The 27,681-nt window shown below is 40.8% G+C and overlaps 1 protein-coding gene across 4 annotated transcripts in view; it reads left to right on the forward strand.

The window, feature by feature from the left end:
- The window catches only part of PHACTR2 (phosphatase and actin regulator 2), a 135,926-nt gene that overhangs the window by 12,618 nt on the left and 95,627 nt on the right, over positions 1-27,681 (forward strand). Inside the window, exon 1 of one of the 4 annotated variants that reach the window (XM_017825889.1) lies at positions 17,766-17,931. The exons of the other annotated variants lie outside the window; for them this stretch is intronic. Within the exon in view, the coding sequence (XP_017681378.1) occupies positions 17,919-17,931 (13 nt within the window). The 5' untranslated portion in view covers positions 17,766-17,918. Of the gene's footprint in view, positions 1-17,765; positions 17,932-27,681 lie in introns of those variants that run through there. 4 annotated transcript variants of the gene reach the window in all.

Genomic DNA, 27,681 nt, shown 5'->3' on the forward strand with positions numbered 1-27,681 from the left:
AAGCCAGTATGGTCCAGCCAAGCCATTGCTGTGACTGCATCCCACCAAAGTTTCACCTTCAGCTGCTGTGCAGCCCCCTTCTTTGAAATGTAGCAGTGCACTGCCAATTAAGTCTACTGCAGTGTTTCTGGGATTATGATTTCATTGTGACTTTCCACTGCTTAACATTGTTTTGGTTTGGCTCTTACAGTCACATTCTCAGCTGTGTTTTTTTATTTTCAATGGCTGCTGGACTTTGGTATTGAAAACTTTGGGAGAAGACATGATTTTTTTCAGTTCCAGCCTCTTAATAAAATCCTAATGTAAGCAGGCATGAGATGCATTAACACGTTTTGTGATTGCCCAGGGTCAATAATGATCAAAATTAATGTGAGATTGTTTTCCAAAGGAAATTAAACAACGAGCAAGTAGAAAGCATCTAGAACAATGCCATACATAGTAGGCATTATAGAGCAACTTCTACCTTTATGCTGTAAAAGCCCTGTGAAGGTACACTTGATGATGTGGGTGTCTCCAGGCAGCCTAACTTCACGGAAGGGGATCTCCTTCTGGGATGAAAGCCCTGCCTGGGCTCCATATTACTTGGGTGAGGACAGGAAGAGGTGGGGATTATCCATGAGTTCTTCCAACCTCTGCTGCCTATGAGTGGGAGTGAGGAGTGTGTTAGGTCTTCTTCTCTGATATGAGGGATATTATCTCCCTCCACTAGTCCTTTTATTATAGTATCAAAAAGAGTAGGAAGAGCCAGGGAGGAGGAAGAAAATATTGACTTAGCAAAGGAAAATGGAAAAATTTTAAAATGTGAAAGATTCCTGTCAGGAACAAAAGAAATTACTTCATTCAAATTTCTGATACTACTTTTTGGTTAGTCCAACCATTGCGTTCACAAACAGAGCAAATGATTTTTTGTCTGTAAAAATGCATTGATTCTGCTCTGCTTCTTTCAGTTTACGTCCAGCAAACTATGTTTTGGCTCAGCACATTTTTGATTCCTGTTCAGTAGAAAATCTTTATTCTCCAGATCTTTTGTACTACGATGGGCACCAAGTGTGGGAGAAGTGGGGATGCTCTCCATCTAGTATCAATTACTGTAGGAGTCCATCTGCCTGTGGTGGCCAACAGAGCTGATGTGCTGGACTCTTACTAGCTCCAGGTCTAGTCTGCCATGGATATGAGGAGAATTGTCCACAGACCAAGATTTTCCAACGGGTCTGTGAAGGAGCCTGAAAACACTGACTATACAACAGAAAACAGTAAATGAGTAGGTTGGTGGCTTTAAACAATTTGTTTGCACTATAGTAATTGCTTGAAGAAAGCCTCACTCATATGAACAATCTTTTTTATTTTTTCTCTATTTAATGAATGTATAAGGTAATGGAGCTTTCTTTTGCTGTTCATGATATTGCCTGTTTACAAGGACAAACAGCTTCAATAATCTTCCTGCTGCAGGAGGAAGGAAATGGAAAAAAGTTGGAAAAGCAAAGATTTTCGGGTTTTGTGAGGGTGCTTAGGTTGAAATGGAAATATATTGCCCAGCCATAAAGTAGGATTAGCTCTCTTGTAGCTCCTGTTTTGTTACCTCTTCAGTTATTTTTCGTAAGACTTCAGACCTAAGAGCATCCTTACAATTAGAGTGGCATCTGGCCTTGTCACCACCAAAACAGCTTTCCCTAAGCCCAGCTGTACACCTTCTACGCCTCAACATCGTATTCTCAGAACTGCCTCCTCCATATTCTGACCCATTTGCCATGCCTCCCATAATCTATCGTCTCCATACCCTTATTTAGGTGTCTTAATCTCCCAGCTGCCCAGCTGGCTGCCAGGGGAGTGCTGGGGGAAATCTCGTGTGGGTGAGAGGTTCTGTGTCTCAGCGAGACGCTGCCGTGTGAGGCTGATACACTAGATGGGGCGGTTGTTATGCTGATCAGCAAACACCGTTTCTCTGGCGCTGGGTTTCTGCTCCTGCTTGCAGTTCGAGAAGACGGGAAATACAGGCTTGTTTATAGGGAGTGATCAGCCCTCCTGCAGCAGAGTTGGTAGATTGCTCTGAGCTGGTTTCGCCCGGTTTCTTCTCCTTCCCAGGTGAAGTCACAGCAGAGTCGTCATTACTTTCTGTGCCTTAAATGCAAACTCAGCTGTGTTTAAAGGCACAAAGCTGCAGTGGGATGGGATGGTGTGTCAGCCTTTTAAATTTCTTGAAGGTCGCCCCACCCCTTTTTTTCTAATCCATAAAATGTATATTTAAACAACACAAAATGTTATTATCAGCTATTGCTCTTCCCTCAGCCAAGCTTGGCATTATTGGTTGTGCTAGTGAAATTGGATCTCCTTGGTCATATTGATTCTGATGTACTTAGGTCGGGGCTTGTGGGTTTTGTATTGATCTGTCAAACTGCTGAGGAGTCAGTGAGCAAGATCTGTTATCTGTGTTGTTTGGGAACTAACAGAAGCTCTTATTATTTGCCGGCAGCCAGTTGCACACTTGGACATTGATCTGTTATGAGAGAAGCTGGCTTTAATTAGTACCAGGTTTTCCAGTATTTGCTCAGAGTGCTTTGACCCTGGTCCACAGCAAGTTCACAAAGCAGACTCTCAGGTTGAACTGTACACTTATTATGTAGTCTTTTGAGAAAGAAATCATTAAAATAATTTGACTAAAATTTTTGTATGTGCTGAACTTGAAGTAGTCTTTTCTAAAACAAAACTCAACTGGATCTATAAAATGTGTTCAGAAATACACATCTAGACCTTGACTGGCATTATGCACTTAAGTAGTTGTTGTTTACCCTGATGTTTTGCTGGCCTGCTAGAGATTTAGATTTGATGTATGTAGCTCTAATGGCAGATACAGAATCCCTTGACTAGTCTGAACAGGCCTGAAGACAGTAGTTCCTTCTCCCAGCTTGATTACTTCAGCATGGAAAAGGCTTTCCCCAGAAGCCTGAAAGAGAGAAATCACTCATTCATTCCAACTTGTAAACAATTTTATGGCAGGAAAAAGCTTTTGTTTTCTTTTTTTTTTTTCTTCTTTTATTCTTGGAGGAAGAGGGCCTGGCTAGATTATTGCTTTTAGACTGTATTTCATGAAATAAACTGACAGTAACATTAAGTGGCTCATACGCAATTGATAAGTATCAAAGATGTCACCAAAGTGGTCATGTATGCCAGTACGTCTGCAACAGGAATTTTCTTCTACATGAAATAGTAAAATTATAGACACTAGATATATGACTAAAAGTAAGTTAAAGCAGTTTTCCCATGACGTATCACCAAATAAAACATGAAAAGAACACTCTTACTAACTTATCAAAGTATTTCTCTATTGTTTATTCAATACTTGCTGAAATGATCATGAAAAGTGACTCAGTGAAAAATGACTGTGTCATTTTATAGAATGTAATTCATGTCCAGGAAATTATATCTGTAAGTTCTGGCCATCTCCCACATATATGTGCAGATGAATGGGGGACAAGGAGGAGAAACTAAAAAAAAAAATATCCAAGCAGCCATTGCAGCATCTGCAAGGCTAAGGAGCCAAAGCTCCCTTACTCCACAACACCCACAAGAAATGCTTGGTGTGTTTCAGCCCCTGTGACTCAAGAATATGTAGGACTGTTGCTGCAGGCTTTCTGAAAGCTTTGGGTCAGGCTGTGTTGCTAGAGCAGGGTGGTAAAAGATCTTCATGTCCTGGATTCTGGGGGAGGAATCATGGTGTGATTCCATCCAGGTCTTGAAATGTGTAATTGGTAATATGTCAGGATGAAAAGCACAGTTGGTTGTTTGTTTTTTGTTGTTATTGGTTGGCTGGTTGGTCTTGTTTTGGTTTCGCTTGTTTTTTATGAATTTGAAAATTATGCACTAACCTTTTGTATTCAGATACAACATTGACCTAAATATGCAATAAATAGGCTGGCTTACTTCATTGCTTATTGAAGCCTTAGGACAATATAGTATCTGAATGCTTCCTTTTAGTTTAACTGTTTAGCTTTCTTCTAAAGAGATTTAATTTTCGATTTGGACTTAAAAACCTGTGAGAGATGTATAGCAGAGATTTTGCAAGTTCTGACTAAGCATATGAAAAAGTTTATCTAGCGCACTTGACTTTCATAAAATAGAAATGTGATCATTAGACCTGTCATAGGAGGGTCTTTGTGGACTGGTCTAGCTCAGAAATTGATGTAATTTGCTTAGTTATCTTTAAACATCATCTTTTTCCAAAAGAGGCATGGCAAAATGGATACAAAGTCACTAAAAATGTTAAATTATAGGACTTGTATAACTGTGCAGACAATCAGTGGGCTGCATGGCTGATTTCTAGCAAAGATAGGCATTGACAGGCTTGTTCCTTTAATTTAATTGGGCTCATTGAAATGTGGGGCCAGCACAATCTTCTTTTTAGATCAACTTCATCTCTTTCATCTCATCTTGTAAACCATGTGTCAGCAGCTTGAGAGCAAGTACCTCCTTAACTGATTTATATTTCTGCTCTTTACAAATATTTCAGTGACGTTGTTTTCTCCCCCTCTATTTGTTGGGCCTCTCCATGCATTCTTGAGCTTAGTTTGTGGCACTCCACCATCCCTGGCAGCCCTTGCTCAGCCGAGCAACTGTCTTGGCCTGGAGTGTCCTTGCTACATGTGGAAGAAGTTTTTCCTTTTGGTGTAGCAACACAACACTTTGTTTGGAGGTCTCTCTCCCCAGGACTGGCTGGCAGGTGGCAAATGAATGAGTGTACCATGCTGTCTCTTCTGCCCCAATCCCTGAAAGCTGAACAGGAAAATTAATTACCTGGGTCTGTGTTACTGTTTCCATGTATGGCTTCCCAGAGCAAGCCACAGTCAATGCTGTGTCTGTTATGCTGGCAGAGTTTCAGCAAAGCACCCCGCTACAGTCTGGAGCAGCATGGGAGCTGACACTGGCTCTTTGAGAGAGGGCTTTGCAAGACACTGTTGCATGGCAGTGTCCTGGTGTGATGTTTTATAACAACAGCCAGGGACCAGTTAGATTAAAAGTCATGCTACAAAGGTTCCAGAATGAGCTACATTGAACAATTGGCAAGTACTTAGAAAGTAATTGAGTCAATAACTAAATGAGAGAAAATGTGTGATAAATGCATTTGATTTTCTGCTTTGGAGAGCTAAGTTGCCTGGTGAAGGAAAACACTACATGTGTCTTGATTTGGTACATCTCAAAATCAAAGAGATTTTGAGACTGTTCCACAGGACTGTGTTTTACACGTAAGCCATAGAAACACGACCTAGATGTAATCTCCATGAAGTGGGTGTACAACAGTGTGATAAATTGCTCTCAAAAATATTTATCAGCAGTTTTCTGTCAGTCTAAAAGGACATCTCATGCAGGATCTTGACAGGGCAATCCCTGTCTCAGTTGTACTCAATGGTTCAGTTTTGATTTGAATGTAGGATTACAGAGAATATCCTTGCAAATTTTGCAACTATTACCAAGCCAGGAAAGTTGCAAGCACTGGAGAGGACTGCACTGTGAATCAAAATGGTCTTCACAAATTCAAGCAAAGAGGTAATACATCTTTCTGTCAATTTGCATACGTCTCCTTTGGTCTGTTTTTCATATAACTGTGTCATAGTTTGAGACCCCCAAAATCCAATTCCCGAGTCCAAGCCCTCCTCCCACAACTCAGCCCAGTGTGAGAGGGGTTTTCCAGACAAAACACAAGACTCGATATGGGGGGAAGGGAATTATATTACAATCACTACACAAATATTATAATACATTATATACATAATCCTAACTATCTCTCCTATGATAAAGCAATATTTACAATGGATCAAATCTCTTCTTCCTCCAGTAAAAATTCAGAAGGGAAGAAGGAAAGATCCTTTCCACTTTCAGAGCAGCAGTCTCTTCTTCCACGCAGCAGTCGTAGTTGTAGTTGTAGCTGGATCTCTTTCCATTACACACAAGGGGTCTTCTCTCACCCCTCTCAGCTCTTTGACTCCAATCGAAGGTCTCTCTCTCTCCTGTGGACTGCAAAAGCAGGGACAGGCTCACTTCACCACGTCATATCACAAAGCGCAGGGGTCTTCATGACGGTCCCTTTCCTCAGGTTGTTTACCTCTGAGTCAGAACATCTCGGGCAGCTTTCAGTTGAAAGTCTTTGCCTCAAGAGTTCTACCAGAGCTCCTGCGCTCTGTCTCAGGCTGCCAGCCAGGCAGCAGCAGTGGGGGGCATGGTCACCCCCTTTGTATTTCGTCTGGCCGTCCCGGTCCAGCTTCCAGGATGTCTTGAGCTTCTCAGCTCCTCTCTCTGGTACTGCTGCATTCCAAGACTCCCCTCAAGTAGGGGTCCACCGCCTCCTCCTAGGAGGGGTCTCACAAGGGTTTGGGGGAGTTGATTCAGTTCTTACCCCAAAACTCTCTCTGTAGAGCTTAATCCTGCTCTGTTGCTCTCTCTCTCTCTCTCTCTCCTTCAGGCATCTCTCTGTCTCTCTGCTTAGCTGCATGCTTATTTCTTATCTCCTTGACTTTCTGCCATAGTTTCTCCGATCACTGCTGCTCCGCCACCGCTTTCAGTATCTCCTGCTGCTGCTCACAGTGGAGAAAGTTCCCCCAGCTCTTAGCTACAGTACCTGGCCCAGTTTAACACTGTTCCAAGTTCCTGCAGCCCCCCAGCCGGGGGCTGGGGAGGCCTAGGCCCCCCAGTGGGGCTCCCTCCCCTTCTCCTTGTGGCTTCAGAACATGGCCACTTCTCCTCCAGCTACCTCATCACCCTTCTTTTCCGGTCTGGTGTGATATGTTTTAATTTTGCAGGGGCGCTGATTGGGTCAACACCAAGAGAGACACCACCCCCCTTGGGGGTTACCATTTTTTTTAACTCAAGGGGGAAACCCACTTTTTTTTCCCCCACCACACTATGGCACACAAAGAAAGCATTATCACAATCCAGGTAAAATTCCAAAGCACTTGAGAGGTTAATCACTGTGAAGTAATTTATGCTCAATGCTAAGGTTTTGTAAGAATTTAAAGATATTTGAAAAACTGCTTTAGATAAATGCTGAAACTACCACAAGAAACACACCATTTCAAGACTTCACCAAAATGCTTGGCGTTTGGGGGTTTGTTAGACTTGAAGAATGTAACCTGAGAGGACAAGTAGAGAGCACAAGGGTTGGGAGGTTAAGACTGCATATGGTTGTGCCATTTACCCACACTGGTAGACTGAAAACAAATTAGAGGAAGGAAATTATCAAAAGACAGCATACCTGTGCTTCAAAACCAAGATGGAAAATGGGAAATCCAGGAGGGAACAATCTTCATTGTAATCCCATTGTCCAGGCTGACCTCAGTGACAAAAGAAAAAGATACCAGCAGTAAAATAATTAGCTATTTCAAATTCATCACATTTTAATAATTCAAACCTATTAATAATGCAAATAAAAAGAATATTTCAAATATATTTTTGTCAGGGTCTTTCTATAATATTCTCTTTCTCATTGAAGGAAAGAAGCTTATACTTCTCACCACCCTGCAATGTAAAGAGAAGAACAACATAGTTCTGAAATACCCAACCACCTTTTGTAATAGCTTTAATGAGTTTTTTAATATGGCTCTCAAGAGGGCACCATTCCCTGTGTATCTAACTATGCTCTCCAGGCAAATTCAAGCAGCATGTTCTTGGTGAAATGTCGTTATTTTTAGAAGTAAACGAAGCAGGATACATCATTTCCCCTCCTACACCTTTGTTGATGCTTTAATAGAAAGACTGTTCAGAAGTTAATTACAGCATCCTAGATTGTGCACCAAACAGGCACTGCAACTGCAAGTGATTGCTATTGTAAGGGCAAAAGAAAAGGAGCAATGCCATACAAATGTTGCTCTGGAGTTCTTTTCGTGCCTGATTACCACCCCAGGAAAAGAATGCTGACTTGTTTGCCACAAAAGGGATTAAACTGCCTTGCATGACACGCCCAGGTGAAAGGCATGTTACAATAAACAGATTACTTTGAGTAAGAGCTAAGGAAGGAAAGAAATAGCACAAACCAATTTGCCATCCGCATTTGGCCGCTTTTTGAACTTCCACACAACCTGATGTGCTGTTTCACTTATGAGGAGAAACTGATAATAGAAGCAGAAATGTCTTTGATTTCTTTATCTGGTTGTACACTAAGTTCTGTTTCCCTGAAGACAGTGAGAGTCAAACAAAAGGGCATAATTTCACTGCTTGCAGCTCAGTCTTTTTCACCTGGCATTTGGTCTTACGTTTTCCTTAGGATGTCTTTCCAGAGTTTCCCTGGCTGCTTTGTTTCCTCTTCAGTCAAATTCTCTGGTCTTTCTGCCCTTCTTCCCAAGATATGCATAATTCTGTGCAAAGCAACCAAGCAGTTTGTACCAGATTTATAACATGTTGCTGAGTTCATCATAATACACCACTCGGCACTGGAAGTTTTTATGTTATATTAACAGTAGTTCACCCTCTGGCTCCATACTGGAGTGGAGCACTGTTGGAGTTCTGACTCAGAAGAAAAAGTTTGGGCTGCTGAATTATTGGCATTATTACCTGAAATTACTCTGGGGTTTCATTTTTCTTCTGCTATACTGGCCAGCTGTGGCCTCATGAAAGTATAGCCTATGGTGACACAGTTTCATCCTGAGCTGAAAAATATTTACCTTGTCTATTCATTCAGCAAAAGCAAACTCTTTCTAATGCATTTTTCCCAACCTCTGCATATGGCACATCTCCAGCTTGCCAATTTATGTGGTGTACTTTGCTGATATCAGTTGGGCTCTGTGTTTGTCACAAGCATTTTACAGTAATTCCTGGCAAGCATATTAGCTACCAAATTAGAATAAAAATGACTACAGTTGTTAACAAGCCTCTGCAGGGAAAACTTATATTTTATAATAATTAAAATATACCTGTCCTTTCACTACCTTTGAGGTGCATTTGAACATCTGTTCTGTTGCTGTTGTTAGAATATCATCAAGCTGTGCAAGGTAAAGTGATGCTTTATGTGGTACCTAAAGCAGTTAGGGACAAGAGTTTAACAGAAGTCAAAGTGAACAGACATTTCTGTGACTGATGAGGGTACAAAGAGTCAAATTACACATACACTAACAGACAGTCAATTCACCACACTTTCTGCACTTAAATAAGCAAAGTCAATCTTTGACTAATAGTCATTAAAAAGAAATATCCTTTTGTGGAAGTATGAAGCACCTTGTGCTAACAGTATATGGAGCTGAGATTCTAGTCTAGCTGGATCCCTTGAGCAGGTGATCATGCAGAGAAAGTTCTCATTCATAAATATCTCATTTTGGGTCAGGAAAGAGCAGGTGAAGTAGATACAGGAAAAAAAGATGAGTGTTTAATTTCAGGGGTCTCTACTAGCACAACATAGACAGATCCCGTTTAGGCACATTGTACTGTTACACAGCCCATTCAACTTGATATTCTGCCCATGAAGGAGGAAAGTAATCCTTGCAACTCCAAAGAAACTCAGGGACTGAAGTAGTAATAATCCTAAGCTTGAAGAGGTGAGACATAATTCCATCAGACCTTGTACAGATACCAGTTTTTTATATGGATAAAATAACTTGGACTATAGGTGTGTAAAGCAAATCCCTTCTATGTGGAACAGAAACTGAATTAATTGAGAATACAGTCCCACTATGGTGAATTAGGGAATAAATTTATAGATAAATAGGTATTTTTAAAAGTCATTTGGGAGAACACACTCAAGCAGTCTTTAACTCTGCTTTAGTTAGTCTCTCCTGCCATTCTCTTTTACAAATATTGCAGCACCTGGCAGCACCTAGAAGTGCTCCTTTATTTGATAGTCACTTCTGGTTGATGGATTTTACTTTATTATGTGCACTATGGGGTTCAAAAGCAATACAGGTTAGTGGAAAGATCTATATGATAACAGTACCTAGCAGTACCTAAGGGGAAGAGACAGTAAGGTAGCAAGCTGAAGTTGTTCCTCTCTTTAGTGGATCTTGTAAAGTGTCTCCTCTGGTCGTTTTCTAGTTTATGTCTGGTCAGATTTCTGTTTCACGAATCAAGTTGCAAAACAGTAACCTCTAACGAGGTGGCCAAGTATATGTCTGGCTAAGTGTACAGTGCATCATGTATCATGCATGACTTCACACTAGCAGTAATTTGTCAGCCTTCAAAGTTTGAAAAGCTGCTTTTGCTTTTTCAATATTTATTTAATCATTTTTCTAAGGGTGGCATTTGTCATTTAAGTGAACATTATCTAGCTCTCACTTGTCTAAATTTTACTTCAACTGAGAGAGAGGGTTAAGACAAATGCACACTTTTCTACTGCGTAGCTGAAGACTTTCTTCATGTATTTTCACTCATAGTACTTAAAACAAACTGAAGCATCAAGAATCTCCCCTATCCTTAACATAAGCCTGGCCACATGTTTTATGTCTAGAGATGAAGTCCTGGCCAGACTGAAGCAGAAGTTTTGCTGTTGGTTTCACCATAAATTGGGTATCGCCTCAGATCCTCAGACCAGGATATATTGTCTTTCCTTGTTTTTTCTTTACTGAATTATCTGTTTGCAGATTTTAAGGAAAAACAGAAAAAGACCTTTGTTTATGCCTCTCTTTTTCCTGTACATAAGACTGCAAGAGAGGAATCTGCAGAACACACAAAAGAGTGGTGGGCAGAAGGTAAGAATAAGGTCCCAAGATAAGGAATGGGGTAAAATGTTCTATAAATCTATTATATGCAGTTATTCAGGCATGGTAAAGGTCTGGCATTTCCCTTCAGTAAGGATAATGAAGACTGGCCTTTTTACACAGATTCATGGCACTAATGCCAAAGGGGTTCTTAGGTCTGACTTGTGTGATACAAGCCATTAAATGATGCTCATTTACCCTTTTATTGAGCTCAGTAACTTATGTTTTATTGTTGTCATCGAGAAAGACATCCAGTCCTGATGTGATGACCTCCAGAGACAGAAAATTCACTGATAGCCTTGGTAGCTTAATCACATTTGGTGTTGCAATAGATACGTTTTTCCTTGAAAATGCCTATTCTCAGTTTTCAACTATTGTTTCTTATTGTAACTTTCACTGACAGAGTAAAAGGCCTTTTGTTTCTTCTTGGTGCCTTGGCCCCTATGACTTACAATGTGTGTTCACTGCTTATGTGGCAATAGAAGTCTGAAGCATTTTTGCTTGTATTAGCCATTCTGATGGAGTCAAATACTGAGTGTGGAGGTGTTGCTGCAGTACAACTGAGCCAGAGATAAACTGAGGATCCAAAACTGTCTGTCCTTGTATACAGAGCTTTGATTTGGCCTCTTTATAGAAAACCTGTTCTAATACAAATACTGCATCTAGCCAAATATCATGATGGTTTCAGAACGTTCAAAGATGTTAATAGATTTTCAAAGCCAGAACGTTTTATAACAGGCTCGATAACTGTCTAGCTCAGGTGTGGGAAGCCTGCAGCTCATAAAATGGGGTTTGAGTCTGGAACTTTATTTCAGTGTACACATGGATGCAAACTTTCTATTCCTTGTTATTATCATATAATACTGAGGATTATAGGAGCCGGCTACCTTAAAATTACGCTCAAAAGTCTTATTTTGAACTGATTTTCTCTATTTCCTATATCTGATTTAGCCTGATGCTCTGGGTAGCAAAGGCCATGCTCTGAGGTAAGGTTTTGGTTGGAGCTCATCTGTTTCCACAGGAATAGTAACTTGTTTCAAAGCACTTGTTTGTGATATTTAAAGAGAAAAGGAGAGAGGTTATTTCAGTTTGCCTGACAAAATTCACTTATGTGAGCAATATGTTACATTAATGCAGGAACACCCACGCCAGGGATTGTAAATGGCTGTCCAGGTCTTGTAGCCTTTCTCTCAAAACATTTTCCCAGTTTTCTGTGACAGAGAGGAAAATATCTCTTCTGCACTTTCCCAAATGATAGCCCTAATCCCTTTCGTAGCCATTTGCTTTTCCAAGTAATTTTCAATTTTGGGAGACTGCAAAGAGCAAACAGAAGGGCATGGTTTTTTTCTGACAGCAAATCCTTAGCAGTTCAGTGGAAGATGTGTGGCAATTTCTGATCTATACACCTTCCTCCTGTTGCAGCCCCACTTAGCTCTGTAGAAGCTGGTACATGACAGGGTCTAAGAGTTTGACTTCCAGTAATAGCCAAACACGGAGGACTAACCACAGCCTAGTTTGTGTCTGTACATGTCCTCATGCAAGGGCAAGAGGAGGGAAGAAATGGAAACAATACAGAAGTAAAGGCTGTCTACGAGGGAGGATGGAGCGCAGACATTGAGACTTATGGCATTTTTACCAGCATGTCGATTAGACCTGACTCTGAGTAGATTTAATTGTTCTCTGAAGGCAGACAGCCTGCTAATAGTTCTGAGCTGCTTTAAACAGTAGTAAAAATCCTTAAAACCATTAGATGTCTTGTTTCTGAGGCTCCCATCACCAGCTGTGCAGCTGTGCTCATGGGGACACAAGGAGACTGTTAGTATATATTTACTTTTGTCATGTCAGGGCATGGCACAATTCGTTCAAGCACATCCAAATCCAAGAAATCCTCTAAAGATTTCCAGGGCTATGTAAGCAGTTGGGCACATGCAAAACCTCCATAAAGGGATCAGTGGGAAAGCTAAAGACGAAAACTTTGTGTTTATTTTTCCAGATACTTCAAACCAAACACATATGATGCCTCTTTGTAGATATGAGTTCACTAAAAGCTGAGATTCAGAAAAAAAGGTACAATTTGCCTAAATAATCAAGCATTTAGAGATGTTTTTCTTGCCAATGCTTTTGTTTCCTGCTGAGTGCCTCTCTTCATGATATGCTGAAACCTCTTTCTTGACCTCTCCCTGTGTCCCTGCTCTCCTCTCCCACTTCCTCTGTCCCTCCTCTCACTCAGCCCTGCCACACTTTTCTGCACTGAACTCAACATATGCCCAGCCCCTTCCTGCTCCTTCTGAAAACCCATCTGTGCTGTGAAACTCCCAACCTACAACGACCACATATTGCTGTCTGGATCCCACTCCTGTCTTGTTTTCTATCAGTTTAAATCTGTTGACTTCAGAGGTGTTGCTTCTCCCCTCACGGCTTTTGGCAAGAGACAGATCCACTGCATCTGTCCAGGCTGTTCAAGGATAAAGTCTTCCTGGGGAACAAAAGGCTCTTGTTGTTTGCTTGGCAAAATAAAGTATCCTGTGCACTTGTAGCAGTGTATTAACAATATTTCCAGGTTGAACTCTAGCTTCTTCACAGAAGTGTATCCTTGTTACTGTCCTGCTCTCAAACTCTTCTGCCTCTGTAAGGTGGGGAAAAGATACTTGGCAAAACCTTCTCCCAGTGATGCTGAGATGATAGTTGCTGAAGTTTAGGGAAGGTGTCTGTTAGAGGTTGGTCTTGCATTGTGCTGAACCCTCTACCCTTACCCAGGGAAGCCTATCCATGCATACTACTGAGCACTTCCTCAAGAGGCTCTCTCTTTTGCCTAGCAATTTTCAAGTATGTGCCAGAGGAGAGATGGTTTTCACATACCTAAAGCCTGAAGAATGTGCATCTAACAACTCTGTATTTATAGAGATGTTACTAATCAAGGATTTTGGTGCAGTTTATAAAGCATCCTTTTGCAGTGACAATCTTTGTTACCGACTGAAAGATTGGGATTTGTCTGTAGCAGAGCCCAGATATTTGCAGCCATTCCCATGCCTTCAGTGTGTCCTTCCTTCCCTCCCTGTGAAACCACCCCACCACTGGTGAATGGAAGTGTACTTCACAGAAGGAAATACCTTTTGGAGGGCTACAGATCACTTGACTCAGCGTGGTTGTTGCCCTGGGAATTGGTGGACACTTAGAAGAATTGCATGAAGCTGTATTGTGTTGACGTTAACTATTCAAACCCACAGCATCTAAAAACAAGTATAGCTTCTCCCGGAGACACCTGCATGATGAGTTCTGTGTGGGAAGAAACAGATACAGTGAAAGGGAAGTGAAACATTTTGCCCGAAATGGCATCTTATGGAGTCAGATCTTTGCAGTGACAAATATGCACCGAGCAGAGCCAGATTTCACATTTTCTAAATGTGTTATTAGACATCTTTGTCATGATCAGAAACACCACAGCTGATGCTGTACATTGGTTCTGCATGTTTGTCAACTCAAAGTGTTTTCGATGGCTGGGTGCTGAGGTCTCTGTTTGCCTCAATTTCTCTATTTGCTTCTTACCTGGGCAGATTTCTGTGCCTCTCTGAATCCTCATTGATTTTTGTGAGAGCGAAGTGTCATTACTGCAGCAGGCAGTGCACATCAGGTATATTGGAGAATAGGATCATTAGGGTTCTGTGTCATTAACAGTGTTTCTAATGTACCCTGTAACGCTTTCTTCTCTGAGAGGTGGTACTGGTTATCTGAGTTAGCTACTTCATCGCCTCTTAACATCGCCCAGCTTCCGGGGTGTTTATCCTCATACAGCTGAGGTGTGGGAAGCAAGCATGGTACAGGTCGTTTCTAGGTCAGATGTTGGAGGAGCTTGTGCAAAATTGTTCAGGAAGTCTCTGAATGAACATGACATTGAGCCCAGGTCTTAAGTGCCTATGACCAAAATGGACTGTTAGACAGGATCACCTCAAAGCTGAAGAAAACTGGGATACAGTGTGATGGAGTATGAGATCTTTGGAAGGTGGACAGAGAGCTTTGGATCTGTGCAGATCTGGTCTTAGTCCTTACCCAAAATTGTCCTTAAAAAGACTGACGCATTTTGGTGTCATGCAACTGTGGATTGTGATGGGGTTGCTCTGTACTCACAAATTAAGTAAGTTTATGCCAGAAATATATGTATATTTTACTTTTAAATAACAATCACAGTCTGCTGTTGAACCCCATCTATTATCTGTATCCTTCTTTTCATATGTGTTCTGTCAGGGAGACATTGCTTTAATCCTGGTATAATGGCATCTGATCATACACGTTTCTTAATTTCTATTAATTCTAATTACCTACAATTAAAAATAAAAACCCAAGTAATGTATTTTGTAAAGCTTTCTCTTTTTTTGAAGGTTCCTGGTGAGATACTTTCTGTTCAAATGGTAGAGATTCACATCACATACCATAAGAAATTTCCATTTATAGTTAGCTTTCAAGAGTTAATAAATGTTTACCTGTCACACAGCCCTGACGAAGCATCCAAACTCAATGCTTATCAAGCTGCTATAATTGGGACTTTCCATACTCTACTTAGCACCTTAAAATCCTGATCCTCAGCTAACTTGAAGCTGTGACTATATCTGAATTGGATGTCATGGTGGGACGTGGGTACACATTACCATCTTCCAGGACATCTTTGGAAGAAAACTTTTACATGTGGGTGTGGGCAGGAAGGGAGCTCTCTTACTCTCCAATAGGTCTTCTCGTCTGTGTGACTGGGGGACCAGCACCCCGAAGTACACCATGAAGCCTATCTGCCCTGCACTTGAGGTTCAGCCATGGCATGCACACTAGGACCACTCTGCCACACAGAAATAGTCACTGTCTGGAGCTTTTCACTTGCCTGAGGTCTAAGTAGGTGTAGCTTTGCACCTTTCTTGGGCTCTCTGGCACAAGCTGTTGCCCACCTGTATTCCCCAGCCACAAGGGTTAGTACTGGTTCCCTATAGCTGCACCATTGCCTAGTGGCTTCTCAGGCACAGAGCTCCCCCTTTCCTGGCCCCCAGTGAAACTCAAAGCAAACAAATTGGATTCAAAACCAATCTCTCTTAGTTTTAATCAGCACAAGATATTTGCATACTTGCTAAGATTTAAAATATGCTTATATCCTTCTGCCCTGTGGTGGCTTTGGCACCATCCCTAAGTGTTGTTTGAGCTCAGGCACCTGTAGGTTTTGCAGTTCTTCAGAGCCCCATCTCAAAAACCAGGGAATCTCTTCCTTTCACACAGGCAGCTTGCTGTCCCCATGGTTTGGCTTCATAGTAGAGTAATAGCATCTTAGCACAAAGGCACAGTCTCTGCACTTCTCTTCCAAGCAGTCTGCCAGTGCAGCAGTACATCCCCCAACTCTCTCCAGGACAGGCTTTAAAGACATGCCAAGGGCCTGTGCTTTCCTTCCTTTTCTGCAGGAATCTGGCAATCTCCAGGCAGCTATCTCCCAAAGAGAAGCTGAAGAAAAATGGTGACCTCTATCAGGTGGCCATCTCACAGCCTCCAGTTTAGTGCTCCTCTGCAGCTAGATTTCATCAAATGCCATTAACCAATTACCCAAACTGGCACATTAATCAATTGTCATTAAGTGATGCAGAATCTAGCAAATGAATAAGTTCCTTATTGGTCATATTTAACCCTTTGTATTAGTGTGGTTGTAGCTATCTGTGACATGTACTAATGCAACATGCTTATGCTAACTTCTATTTTTTATAAGCTGTTCATAAGCCACTTATAAATAGAAGCTTAATATGAAGTGTGACAGATCTCTAATCTTTAGTCTCTCCTTAGCCCTCGAAGCGCTTCCTTTCTGGAGATACAGAATATATCCAGTATGCCCTAGATATTCTCCATTCTTGCTGATGACTTTAGCTCAGCTATTGACGCTTTCCACTTCTTAATCAGTGTAAATAGATCAGTGCTGCAACTGTCTTTTTATTTAACATTTTAAAAAGACAAATAAGATAAAAGGGGCAGTAAAGGGGTGATGAATAGAAAATATATTTTTTTGCTCATGTGATGCTGTGAGGTGGAGGGGTTTTCGTGTCAATATAATATAGACATAAAAATCTGTATTTCTTTTCCATTGCAATAAAGAGGAGTGGAGTAGCTAAGTGAATTGTCTAATAGAAGGGAAAAATACTAAGAAAATACTCTGTGGCATTTATGTAGTGTCAGTACTATATGACATTCTTTTTTACCACAGGGCATGTGTGTAATGGTTACTCTGTCACCACTGGGCAAACACTGTAACAGAAAATGCCCGGTTTAGTGTTACACAGCAAATCAGTGCCAAAATGGTGGATGGAACCCTTATATCCTGGTAGCAGGAAATGTTTATTAGTCTATACTGGGTTTGTTTGTTTGCTTGTTTACTTCTATGGGGGAAAAGCCTGTGCGTCAGAGACTCAGGTAGTATGGAAAATTCAGAAGTCATACATGTTTATTTCAGCACATGTCATTCAGATTTTGTTGAGTCTAATCCCTCCAGCATCCAGTGTTTTTACTTTGACTTTAAAAGAAGTAAAGCCCTGTAGTTACTTTTCAGTCTTTCCTTACATTCAGCTACGAACAGTATAATAATGCCTGTCCCCAGGCTTTTAATATACTGATATTCATTCACAGATGAGCACGTCTACTGTGTTTCTCACAAACAGGAGAACATTTGATGTAGGGAACATCAGGTGCAGAACTTGTAGGATTTAAAGCACAGCCAGAGGTAATAGCTCCAAACTGTAACCTAACCTAACACTTTCTCAGCCATAGATTCCTCCCCTTTTTTTTCTCCTTAAAACTTTTGCTGCTGCGTCATTGATAAATAACAGCCCTTTGCTCTGTAATATATCCCTTTTTTATTTAAAGTTTTGCCTTCTTACCCATTAAACCTCTCCTCATCAGCATTACTTTTACTTTTCAGAAGTGTATATTCAATATTATAGGCAGGAGTTCTTTTGTTTTCTCCCCGAGGATGTAAAACCCTGGGGGATTTAAGTATCTACTTGATAGGCTCACACAGTCTTAATCAGCCTATAATGGAGCTAATGGCTGTTTGTCATCCTTGGAGATATAAATTTCCTGGTGATGTCTACTGCAGTCAGTACATGAAGTATGCTCTGACTGCCAGCAAGGTCTAATAACCAGGAGAAGGGCAGCCAGCTTCATTAGTGAGAGCGAGACTGAGAGCATACCGGCTGCTTTTCTGGGGAACTGTGCTTTTTTGAATACCGAGAGGGAATAATGGATAATACTGGTAAGTGAAATAAAACAGATCTTCATTCTTAGTGGAGCTCTGGGGTTCGTTTGATTCCTGTCTCACTTGCTGCAGGAGATGTGTTGCTTTAGCTTGTGTGGCTTCTTCCTTTTAAATGTCCTTTATTAAAGGAAATTTTTATGTGTGTGTATAAAACGTGACACACTTAAGTTTTTAACCCTTTAATAGTCTGATTTTTTCTGGTTTAAGTCTGTTTCCTGGAATTGTGAACCTAAACTGTAATGTGGGATCTGCCTTTTTGAGGTTTTCAGTGTTATTTTGGAATCTATGTGCAGGAAATGTGGCAGGAAGGGAAAATGCATGTACTTTAGTAGAGAAATATCTCTCACAGTTTGCAATAGGTGTGGATAGGTAATTAATAAAGCTAACGAAAAGTAGATAATGCTTAGCTCCCATCTGTCTTATTTCAAGCTGCTTCTATTTTCCCTATATAATGCCTTACTCTCTTTTATATTTAGCACAAAAAATACTGCATATATTTGCACTTTTTATTTTCTTTGATGTTCCAACTTTAGATCATGCATTTTCACCCAAAATAATGCACTTCCCAGTTTCTAAGGAGGCACACACATCATTGCATCCGTGATGAAATGCATTATTTGCATTTCCCTTTTGCATTACGTTGTATCACAAGGCAGAGCAAAAAGAGAGCTCTTTGGGATGGATATTTTGCATGCTGCTTTGACTGCTATGAAACTTGAACATGTCAGTGTCTCTCTGATTTATTAGTACTAGTGCAATACCTACTAGGACACATAATCTGCAGGAGATTCAGTGCCCTTTGAAACCTGCTCAAATCTTCAGATTTGTCTAATGTTGACCTTAAAAGTGATGATCACCTCTGCAATGTGTAAAAAGATTATTCTACAGTAGATTTCAGTCATGATGCTACATGTAGTTTAAATTTGAGGTATTTTTTTGGTGTTTTGGATTTTTAATAATAAAAGCAAAACTCTTGCTTATGTCTGCTGAGCTGTCCAGGTCATTCTCACTTCACGTGTATTGTTATCAACTTCCATGACAAACAGATGGAAGGGTCTTGCTGCTTTTATTTCTATGAAGTCCAAGACAAAAAAAAAAAAAAGAAGAAAGTTTTCCCAGAATTTAAAATGTAGGCATCATGGAAAATTACACTGTCAGCACTTATGAACTTAAAAACTGACATAGTCCTAGTATAATGTTCATTTTTAGAAATAATTAAGATTAACAATACTTTTTGCACTTGGTGCTTTGGCTAGCTTTAAGAAGCCTTAATGTAATAAATGATAACAACTTGTGTTTGATATTGCATGACAAGGCAGAATTTTCTGCTGGAGAAGGATTCCTGCTCTCCAGCACAGAATGCCTGTGGGTAAGAGATACCCTGGCAGGCAGAGCTGCTAATTCCTCCAGGTTTTTACACTCTTCAGCATCAACAACTAATACTATTGAAGTCTTGACAGAGATACCACTTTAATCCAGCTATAAGAATCCGTTCAGGAATGAGTCACATTTTTTTTTAAAGGCCAGGGATTTTTTTTGGGGGGGGGAGGGAGCGAAGGGGAAAGCTAGTATCTGAAAACCATAGAAACAGATTTTCCTGTGTGTGGCGTTTGGGGTTTTGTGGGTTTTTTGTTTGTTTTGGTTTGTTTTGTTTGTTTTTTTTTTGCCAAAGGAAGATTCCAGTTTGGTTCCTTTCTGCAAAGTTTGAAAGTTAAAGTAAGTAAGGTTTGCTCTCTGCACAATTTACCAGCTACTCTCAAAGCCTCTTATAACACCAGTTTGCTGAATAATTCCAGATATTTCTTTTTTTGTGCAGAAACAGTGACTGATACTTTCCATTTTTTTAGAAAACAAACTATATGCCATTGAAATCGGTTAAAATAATAGCTTTGGTTGAGAAGCAAAAACTAGTTATAGAAAAAAGCCCCAAATCAACCCAACAACAGATGGAACTAAGCCTTATTGAAGATGTCATGGCAGAGGGCATGGCTTTGATCCAGCTTCTACTGTCATTTACCAGCGATCTTCTCACTGCCTGTGTTCAGCTTGGTCAGCGAGCTTCAGCCTCACGTGTGGCATGGGCACACTCCCTTCTCCTGGCAGCTCTTCTACAACTCCAGTCACTTCCATACTTTGAGCACGGTAGGGATTACATCCATTTCCAAAGAGCCTACAGGGTGCTGAGTAAACACAGCCAAGGTCTGTAGGGTTACTTTTAGGTCTCATGATCTCTAATTGCAACCAAATGGAGTTGGGTGCCAATGTGGGGACTGTGCAGCTGAATACCTCTGTATATCTTGCCTGTGCCCTCTGACTTCTACAGGGATGTGAGTGCACCTTTGAAAGCCCATGTGGTGTAATCTGGGCACTTACAAAACCAAACAGACAGGGGGAGGACATTTGCAGCCATAAACATAACTGCCTGATTAATTTGTTCTTCAGCAGTTTGCCAACTGAAATGTAAACATGCTGATGTATACAGGCTGGATACCTGCCTGAATTCTTCCTAAAGAGATGCTATTTCTGGCAATAAAGAACTGCAGAATATTAGCAAAGCTGTGGGTTTGAGCCAGTGAGTGCTAGAAATAACAATTTGGTATCAGTGTCAGTGAATCAGGCCTCTGTTATTAAACTCATCATGCTGTCGAAGAGACTTTCAAAGTCAGACCATGGATAATTGTTGGGCAAAACTCCATCTTCTGCTCTGCATAACAGAAATATCTCTGTAATTCATCACTCTTCTTCTCTGCCATCATTAAAATAATTTTCTGGCCATAACTAATTTAAAAAGATCAGTGTAGCTTATGTGCACTTTTTAGCTGTTATGGTCTGAGCTATTTTGTGGGTTTTAGAAAAAATGTTTTTATTAAGAAAGTCCTTTAAATGTTAGATTGCTTATATTTTTAATCCATGTACCGAGACAGCTCTGCGTAATTGTTGTCTCATGTGTTCTTTTAAAAACCTTTCCTGGAATAACAATAAAATATTCATCTGTCTGTGTATGGCACATCAGGACAGTTCTAGTTGTATTTTTTGCCTGTTTTGGCATCAACTGTTTGTGATGGGCTGGCTGCAGGTATTCAGCTGCAAGGCTGCCTGATGCTCTGGGCAGGAGAGGGCAGCCAGCAGTCCCCGTCTTGCCTCCACTGGCAGGTCCTGGGATCCGGCTTTGCTGCATGAATCTACTTTGGGCCAGACAGATCATGCCTGGCAACAGCAGTGATGTAATAAAACTCGTTTTAAAAAACCCAGGAAGGTCTGGAAATAACTTATGGGGAAAAAAAGCGAATATGAAAGTAGCAAGAAAGTTGCAGTAGCAGAAAGAGCGAAGCTGCGGAAACAGACGTGCTCCAAAGTGATGCTTTTTGAGGGGGATTTCCTGTAAGGAGTGAGATCAGCAACATCCCTTCACCCAGAGCTCCTAGTCAGCTGTGTCCTGCTCAGAGAGGTGTCTCTCCTTAAAACAGACAAGTCTTACACAGTCATTCTTATCCAAGGAACATGCCAATGTGATGTGCCAAAATCTTAAGGGGAAGGATCTCATCAGGGTGAATGGCAGCATAACAAGGTGCTGTGTCATACCAGTCATGAACAAAACCAGGAGTCCTTGTTTCATGTTTCTTGGGGATTTATATGACTTCTTTGCACTTGGAATATTATTTTAGCAGTAATGAGCTAGCGGTGGTTAATTGTTACCCTGAATTATGTAGACTCTGCAGCTCTGGCTACAGGCTATGCCTCCAAGTAAAAAATCTATTCTAAAGGGACTGGAGGTCTTGTATATTGAATATCTTATCTCTGAAGAATATCCAGTAGCAACATCAAACTTCATATTTGACCTGAAGTGAAACTTAGAGCTTTCCATTGAAGCAAGACTTTAACTTGAGGCCTGAAACACTGCGGGATGGGAGGATAGCAAGTGTCAATTTAGCCTTTTTTTGCATGATATCCTGTGTCACAGGAAGGGCAAGAGACACAGGAAACTGTCTGTGGATGGAAATTCTCTTGCTTTTGAAGTAACTGGTCATTTTTTTTGTTTCTGTAACTCAATAGGATTTATTTAGCGTTCTTTAAATATAAGACTACTGAAATTGAGTGCTGGTTGAGGATTTGACCTTACAGATGCTTTTTAGTGTCTTACCTTATTTCAAGGCAAATAGGGTATATCTTTCTAAAACATAGGGGAGAAAAAAAAATCAGGTAGTTAAATGAGCAAAACTGGGAGATGGACTTCAGATTATGATCCAGGTTTCTCATCAACTCATAGTGTTCAAAAGCCTCTAATATACCCCAGCTGATCTGTGTGCAGATTTAGGCTAGATAACAATCTCAGTGTATTGTAAGGTTCACTTGTTACCCATAAAGGGCTCTGAAATACTTTAAACATCTAAGGCTTAAGCTTGACTGAATTGTCCCTATTGATTTGGAAAGTCATTGAGACAAAAACCCTTGCAATGGAGACAGTGACAGTGTAACTGCAGGTTTGTCAGCCCTTGAGACTACTCCAAACTCCAGCAGCAAAATCAGTCATGTCCTGTTGGGAGCTTCTGTTTTGATCTTTGATGGTACTTTGCTCATATTCTCCTGAAGTGTGAAGATGCTTTTAGAAAAGACGACAGCACCTCCTTTCTCTCTGTCCCACTCATGTATATGTAAATGGTGCTATCCATGATGCCATGTTGACTTTTATTGGGTTCTTATGCCATGTTCTATTAGATCACAAAGTGGTTTGAACATGGACAATAAAATACAAAACAATAATCAACTCTTTTATACTATATTGCTTATCTTAATTTATCCCCTCTTTGCACCTATGCCCTCAGTTGAAGTGAACACTCTAGTGTATCACAGGTCACTGTCTGCTAGAAAGTTGACTTTTTTGTTGTATTTTTAGATTAATATTTATGGCTTATGCCCCTTTACCCAGAACAGTGTGCTTATAAAGACATGATCTTGGAAAACATTTCTGTGAGGATTAAACTTCTTTGTGATGCTGCTGTTCCCAATGTTATTTTCAAGTGCTTAAACACATGTTTATACAAGTGTTTAAACAACCATATAGGAACTTGCACTAGAACTAACCAAATACTGTGTAGTACAAAATGTAGAGATATACCACCCACCCTACTTCTAATGGCTCTTGTTAGCTAGAAGTGCTGTGGTCCCACTGTGGTGACACACATTCATATTTTAAGCAGCAGTTCCTATTGCTGCAGTACTTCTTATAAAGAAGCGCCATGAACTCTAGCTGGTTTGGAGAGATGGTGTAACACTGCTTTTATTTTCTAATAATTTCTGATTCTTTTTTTCTGATGAAAGCTAACAAGCATCAAACCACCAGGTGCTGAGCTCATGCCTTATGTTTACATCTGCTGATTGTGTGGCACTTTTTGGCCAGCTGCCCTCAGACCCCTGTTCTGAGTTCTGGATTATCACTGCCACCTGTGGTGAAGAAGCAAATGTTGTGTACAGAAGTAGTAATCCAAATTTGAGAGGCAGCACTTCCCCATATACTTCTAGCAAGGGTGAGACCATAACTGCGGGAGCCAACCATTCTGAAAGTCCAAAGCAGTCCAGATGAGGAAAGGTTGTATTGAGAGGCACAGGCACAAATCGTTCCAAGAAAGACTGCCTGTGTTCCAGCGGCTTTGAACACCCCAAATGGAAGTGAACTGCGAGGAGGAAAGCAAAATTGTATGGCCAGAGAGCAGGTGGCTGATAATAAGGATGTAGTCTGCTGCTGTTTAGTCATCATTCATTGTCTCTAACTCAGTCCTTAGGAAATTTGATGCTTAATTATGGGGTGACTTGCAGGGGTATTGCTTTGGGCTCAAAAAGTAGACTGGATGGAATTTTACCAAAAAAATCCTGCCTTTCTCTTTTTTTCCCCTCTGTCTCACTGTTTAACCATTTTTTATATTTTCACATAAAACATTTATGAGACTTCTTCCTAAAGTATAATTGGAAAATATAAGTAGCTTAGGACTATAAGAATCCTAGCAACCTTCTCCCCACAGACAGGAGTAAATCCTGAATAAAGCTGCTGAATTTGTCTCTAATCTCTCTTTCTGGCAAGTGATGCCCAGCAGCCCCTGGGTGAGTGTGGGGGGCCCGGGGCACCCGTGAGTGTCCCCCAGCAGTGCTCTGTGGAGATGCAGGATGTTGGAGGAGATTCATCAGCTGGATTTGTTATCCCACACCTAAGGAAGCCATTTGTGCCTGGCTCTGGGCACAGCTCAGCACTAGAAGGGATGTCCCATTTGCTGCTGGAGATGAAAGATTACAGAAGTAGCCATATTCATTTGAACAAAACTACCACTTTTTCTGCAGATACTGGGAGACTGAAGCTAATGTGGTTTGTACTGATACCTGTACAAAAGCATCCTCTCCAAGCACCTCGTGGGGGCAGTGGTAGCAGTGGAAGGACTTCTTGCAAGGAACAGAAGAAGGGATGATGTTTATGGCTGTCTGCTTTCCTCCCAGAGGAGACAAACTCGACCCAGACTTGTCAGCAATGAGGTATTGAGTTGCTGGGAACATAGGGCTCAAATAATGGACTTGAGTGAAGAATTAGGTCCCTGTTAATATTCGATTTTCAAATAAAGCAAAAGACACAGAAGAATATAAACGGGCCAGGGACAAATATTTGCTTAATCTTGGTTCGCTCAGCAGCACCTTTCCTGTAATGTAACTATCGAAGATTACTTATTTCAGAACTTATGGTATGGGAAAATCCCCTTAAATGTATTTTGGATAGCAACAGGATATTTCATAATGGTAAAGGCAACCCTGTGTCTCTATAGAAAGGCAGACACAGTGGGAGATGATCCAGAAACAATCTTTTCGTCCACGGCTTGACCATTGCTAGGAGAAGCCTTGCACAATGTAATTCCAATACAAATATGACAACAGCTGGTATTTCCACAGGAAACAAAGTTGTGATTGATTCGTCCTAGCTCCAGCTCCTGCTGACTCACAAGTCCCTTCTGTCTTTCTCACTGGGACTTGAGTCAGTCCAAAAAACGAGGGGTATTTCATTATGAAGGCTTGCATGGAAACCATGTGAAGAGATGAACTGAAAATATGGTGATCTCAGACTGGCATAAAATTTGTGCTGCTGTGAGCTGGTTATTTAGACCATAATCCAGCAATACTTTTCTATGGCCTTACTGTCAAGGGAAATGGTTTGTTAATGAAGGAAACCTACGGAGTTTGTCTGTGTGATTGTATCAGAGAAACAGGCTATATATTTTAGCTGCTTTGTTTGTAGCTGCAGTTGTTATATGTCTCCTTTTTCTTCTCCTTTCTGTTTCTGTTTTTATTGTTTAATATTAGTAAAGTAACTAACATGACGCATTACTCTGTTTTAATTTCAAGTGAAATTTGGCATCTTCTGGTGTTGGGATAAGGTTTAATTGCTCTTGGCATTTTAAAAAGAAATGCAAATGACAAAGATATTAAACTAACAAATTATGACAGCTCACATAATGCTTTTTTCAATGGATTTTTCCATGCATTTTTAATACCCGGAATAGTCAGCCTTAATACTACCATATTTACAATAAATCATTATTCTAATGGAAACATTTTGCTTTGTCAGGCAACACACAATCAGCAGTTTTCAATAAAGAAGCTGAAAACTGTTTAACATTTATTCTGTGACACAAACTTATAAAAGCCAGACAATTTATAATTGGGGCCAATATGCTGCCCTTAAATTGGGATATTAAGAAATAATTAGAGCACAGTAAGGGCAGGTTGCCAAACGTAACTTTTAAATTCCCTAACTTGTATCACACAGCACAGTGATTGTAATACATTATATGGCTTCTGTAAGGCATAAACTTGTGTTTCCTACACAACAGCGTAAGGCTCTGAGCAGTGCCCGCAAAAGGTTGAAGTAGTTGTTTACTTTGGCATGAGTGGCTTCAAGAGGCATAAAATATCACAGAACTTAGGAACAAAGATGGCTTTTGGGTTAAAAATGGAAATGGGAAGCAGTGGTAGAGTCCGCTTTCCTCACTTTTCCCACAAAACCCAGCAATGGGGTTTTTTGTTTGTTTTCTCCTTTCTTAGCCCATGAATGCCTTGTCTGCTCTGTGTAACAAGGGCTATGCCAGAAGTCCTTGAGTGAGCTCTGAGCATATTTATGTGGTGTAGTGCCTTTTGCTCAGCAGACATTAATCTGAACCACTAAACAGCATAGTCACATCAGCACTGGTGGCAGCACCCAGACTGGTTAGTCAGCTGGGGTTAGATGTGATGCAGTGTCTTACATCTACATGGCATACAGTTCAGGGCACAGCTGTTTCTAGTTCTAGCTGGAGGATCTTTGAACACTGTGATATTAATTGATGCAAACAGGCCTCGGAGCCTAACCCTGTCTATGGTTTTGGAGGTGCCACCCACCCTTATGAATTACCTGTCTTATTTAGAACTAAAAGGTTACATAGCACCATGTGAGAGCATCTTTGTAATTTCCAAAGTTAGGTAGTCTAGATAGTGGGGAAAAAATACCTTTTTTTTTTTTTAATCTACATGTGGGAGGTTCTGGGGCCCAATTAAATGATGAAGTCTTGATCAAGATTCTGAGGTCCTTCAAGGTGAACAATTTACTTTCGACATCTGAAAGTAATGAGCACTGCATTCTATTATTTTCTTGTCCTCAAAATAATGTAATATCTATTAATGATCATTATTTTAGGTTGTTGATTCTTCAACATGAATACTAGAGGGGATGGAGTAGCTCTACACATAGCTCTTCATTTTTACAAGTTTCTGTCATGTCTGCAAAGCCTCAGGTTCTGTAGAGGTTGGGTATATTCTTTAATACTTGACTGCAAAGAAGAGTGGAAAAGCATAATACTGGAAAAGTAGAAGTACTCCTCAGCACCATTTAGAGTCTTATTTTGAATTGCTGAAGGAGCAATAGTGTTATTTCCCAGAAATGTTCTCTTCTCCCAGGGAGGAATAAGGATGATTGGGGGGTCCCCTTTCTCTCTCAGGTGGTAGCCTGCCTAACTATTATTCTGCACTGCAGATGAAGAAGCTCATGATATGTCACTTGAACAGGGGGCAGTTTGTACAGCTACAGTCTAAGAGCACTTTGAGAGTAGTGTTATCACTTACCCTGAGATAAGTTCCCTCATCGCTGCTTGCAATCACAGCTAGATTTCTTCGGGGTTTTTTACGCAAAATTTGAAATTCTGAGGGCAGATCCAACTCTTTCTTCTTTCAGAGCAGATGGCTCCCAAGTGCTAAAGGTTGTATACATCTTCAGATTCAGATAGGTTGTGCAGCCATTTTAGAGGACTACTGTCAGGGAGAAGGCAGGAGTTAGCATCCTTCCTGGATCAGCATTTAACCACACTTTTGTGGCATTGTTGCCTCTTGTGGTGATCTCCTCTTCCTCTGCTCTGCCTTTAAGCTTTTCCTCCAGACCAATAAGTGCTATCTCAAGCAGTAGATCAGATTGCTAATGGAAAAGAGGGTTGACACCATGTGAAAGGCAGCCAATATGTTCTTGCCCGAAAAATGACACAAATAAACTTCTCAGAACATTGCTGATGGAGTGTGACCTCAGACTTTCCTTTTCTCTGCTTTCGGCATACCACACTTGTCTTTTACACCTTTGTCTTTACCTTTAGCCTATCAGGAAGCACCTAAGCCTCCATAGGATGCAAAAGTGATGCTTCCCACAGCAAAGCATCTATTGCCTGCTATCATGCTGGATTGGTCCTGATGACT

Source organism: Lepidothrix coronata, unplaced genomic scaffold, assembly GCF_001604755.1.
Source record: "Lepidothrix coronata isolate B3197 unplaced genomic scaffold, Lepidothrix_coronata-1.0 Scaffold123, whole genome shotgun sequence".
Classification (NCBI taxonomy): Eukaryota; Metazoa; Chordata; class Aves; order Passeriformes; family Pipridae; genus Lepidothrix; species Lepidothrix coronata.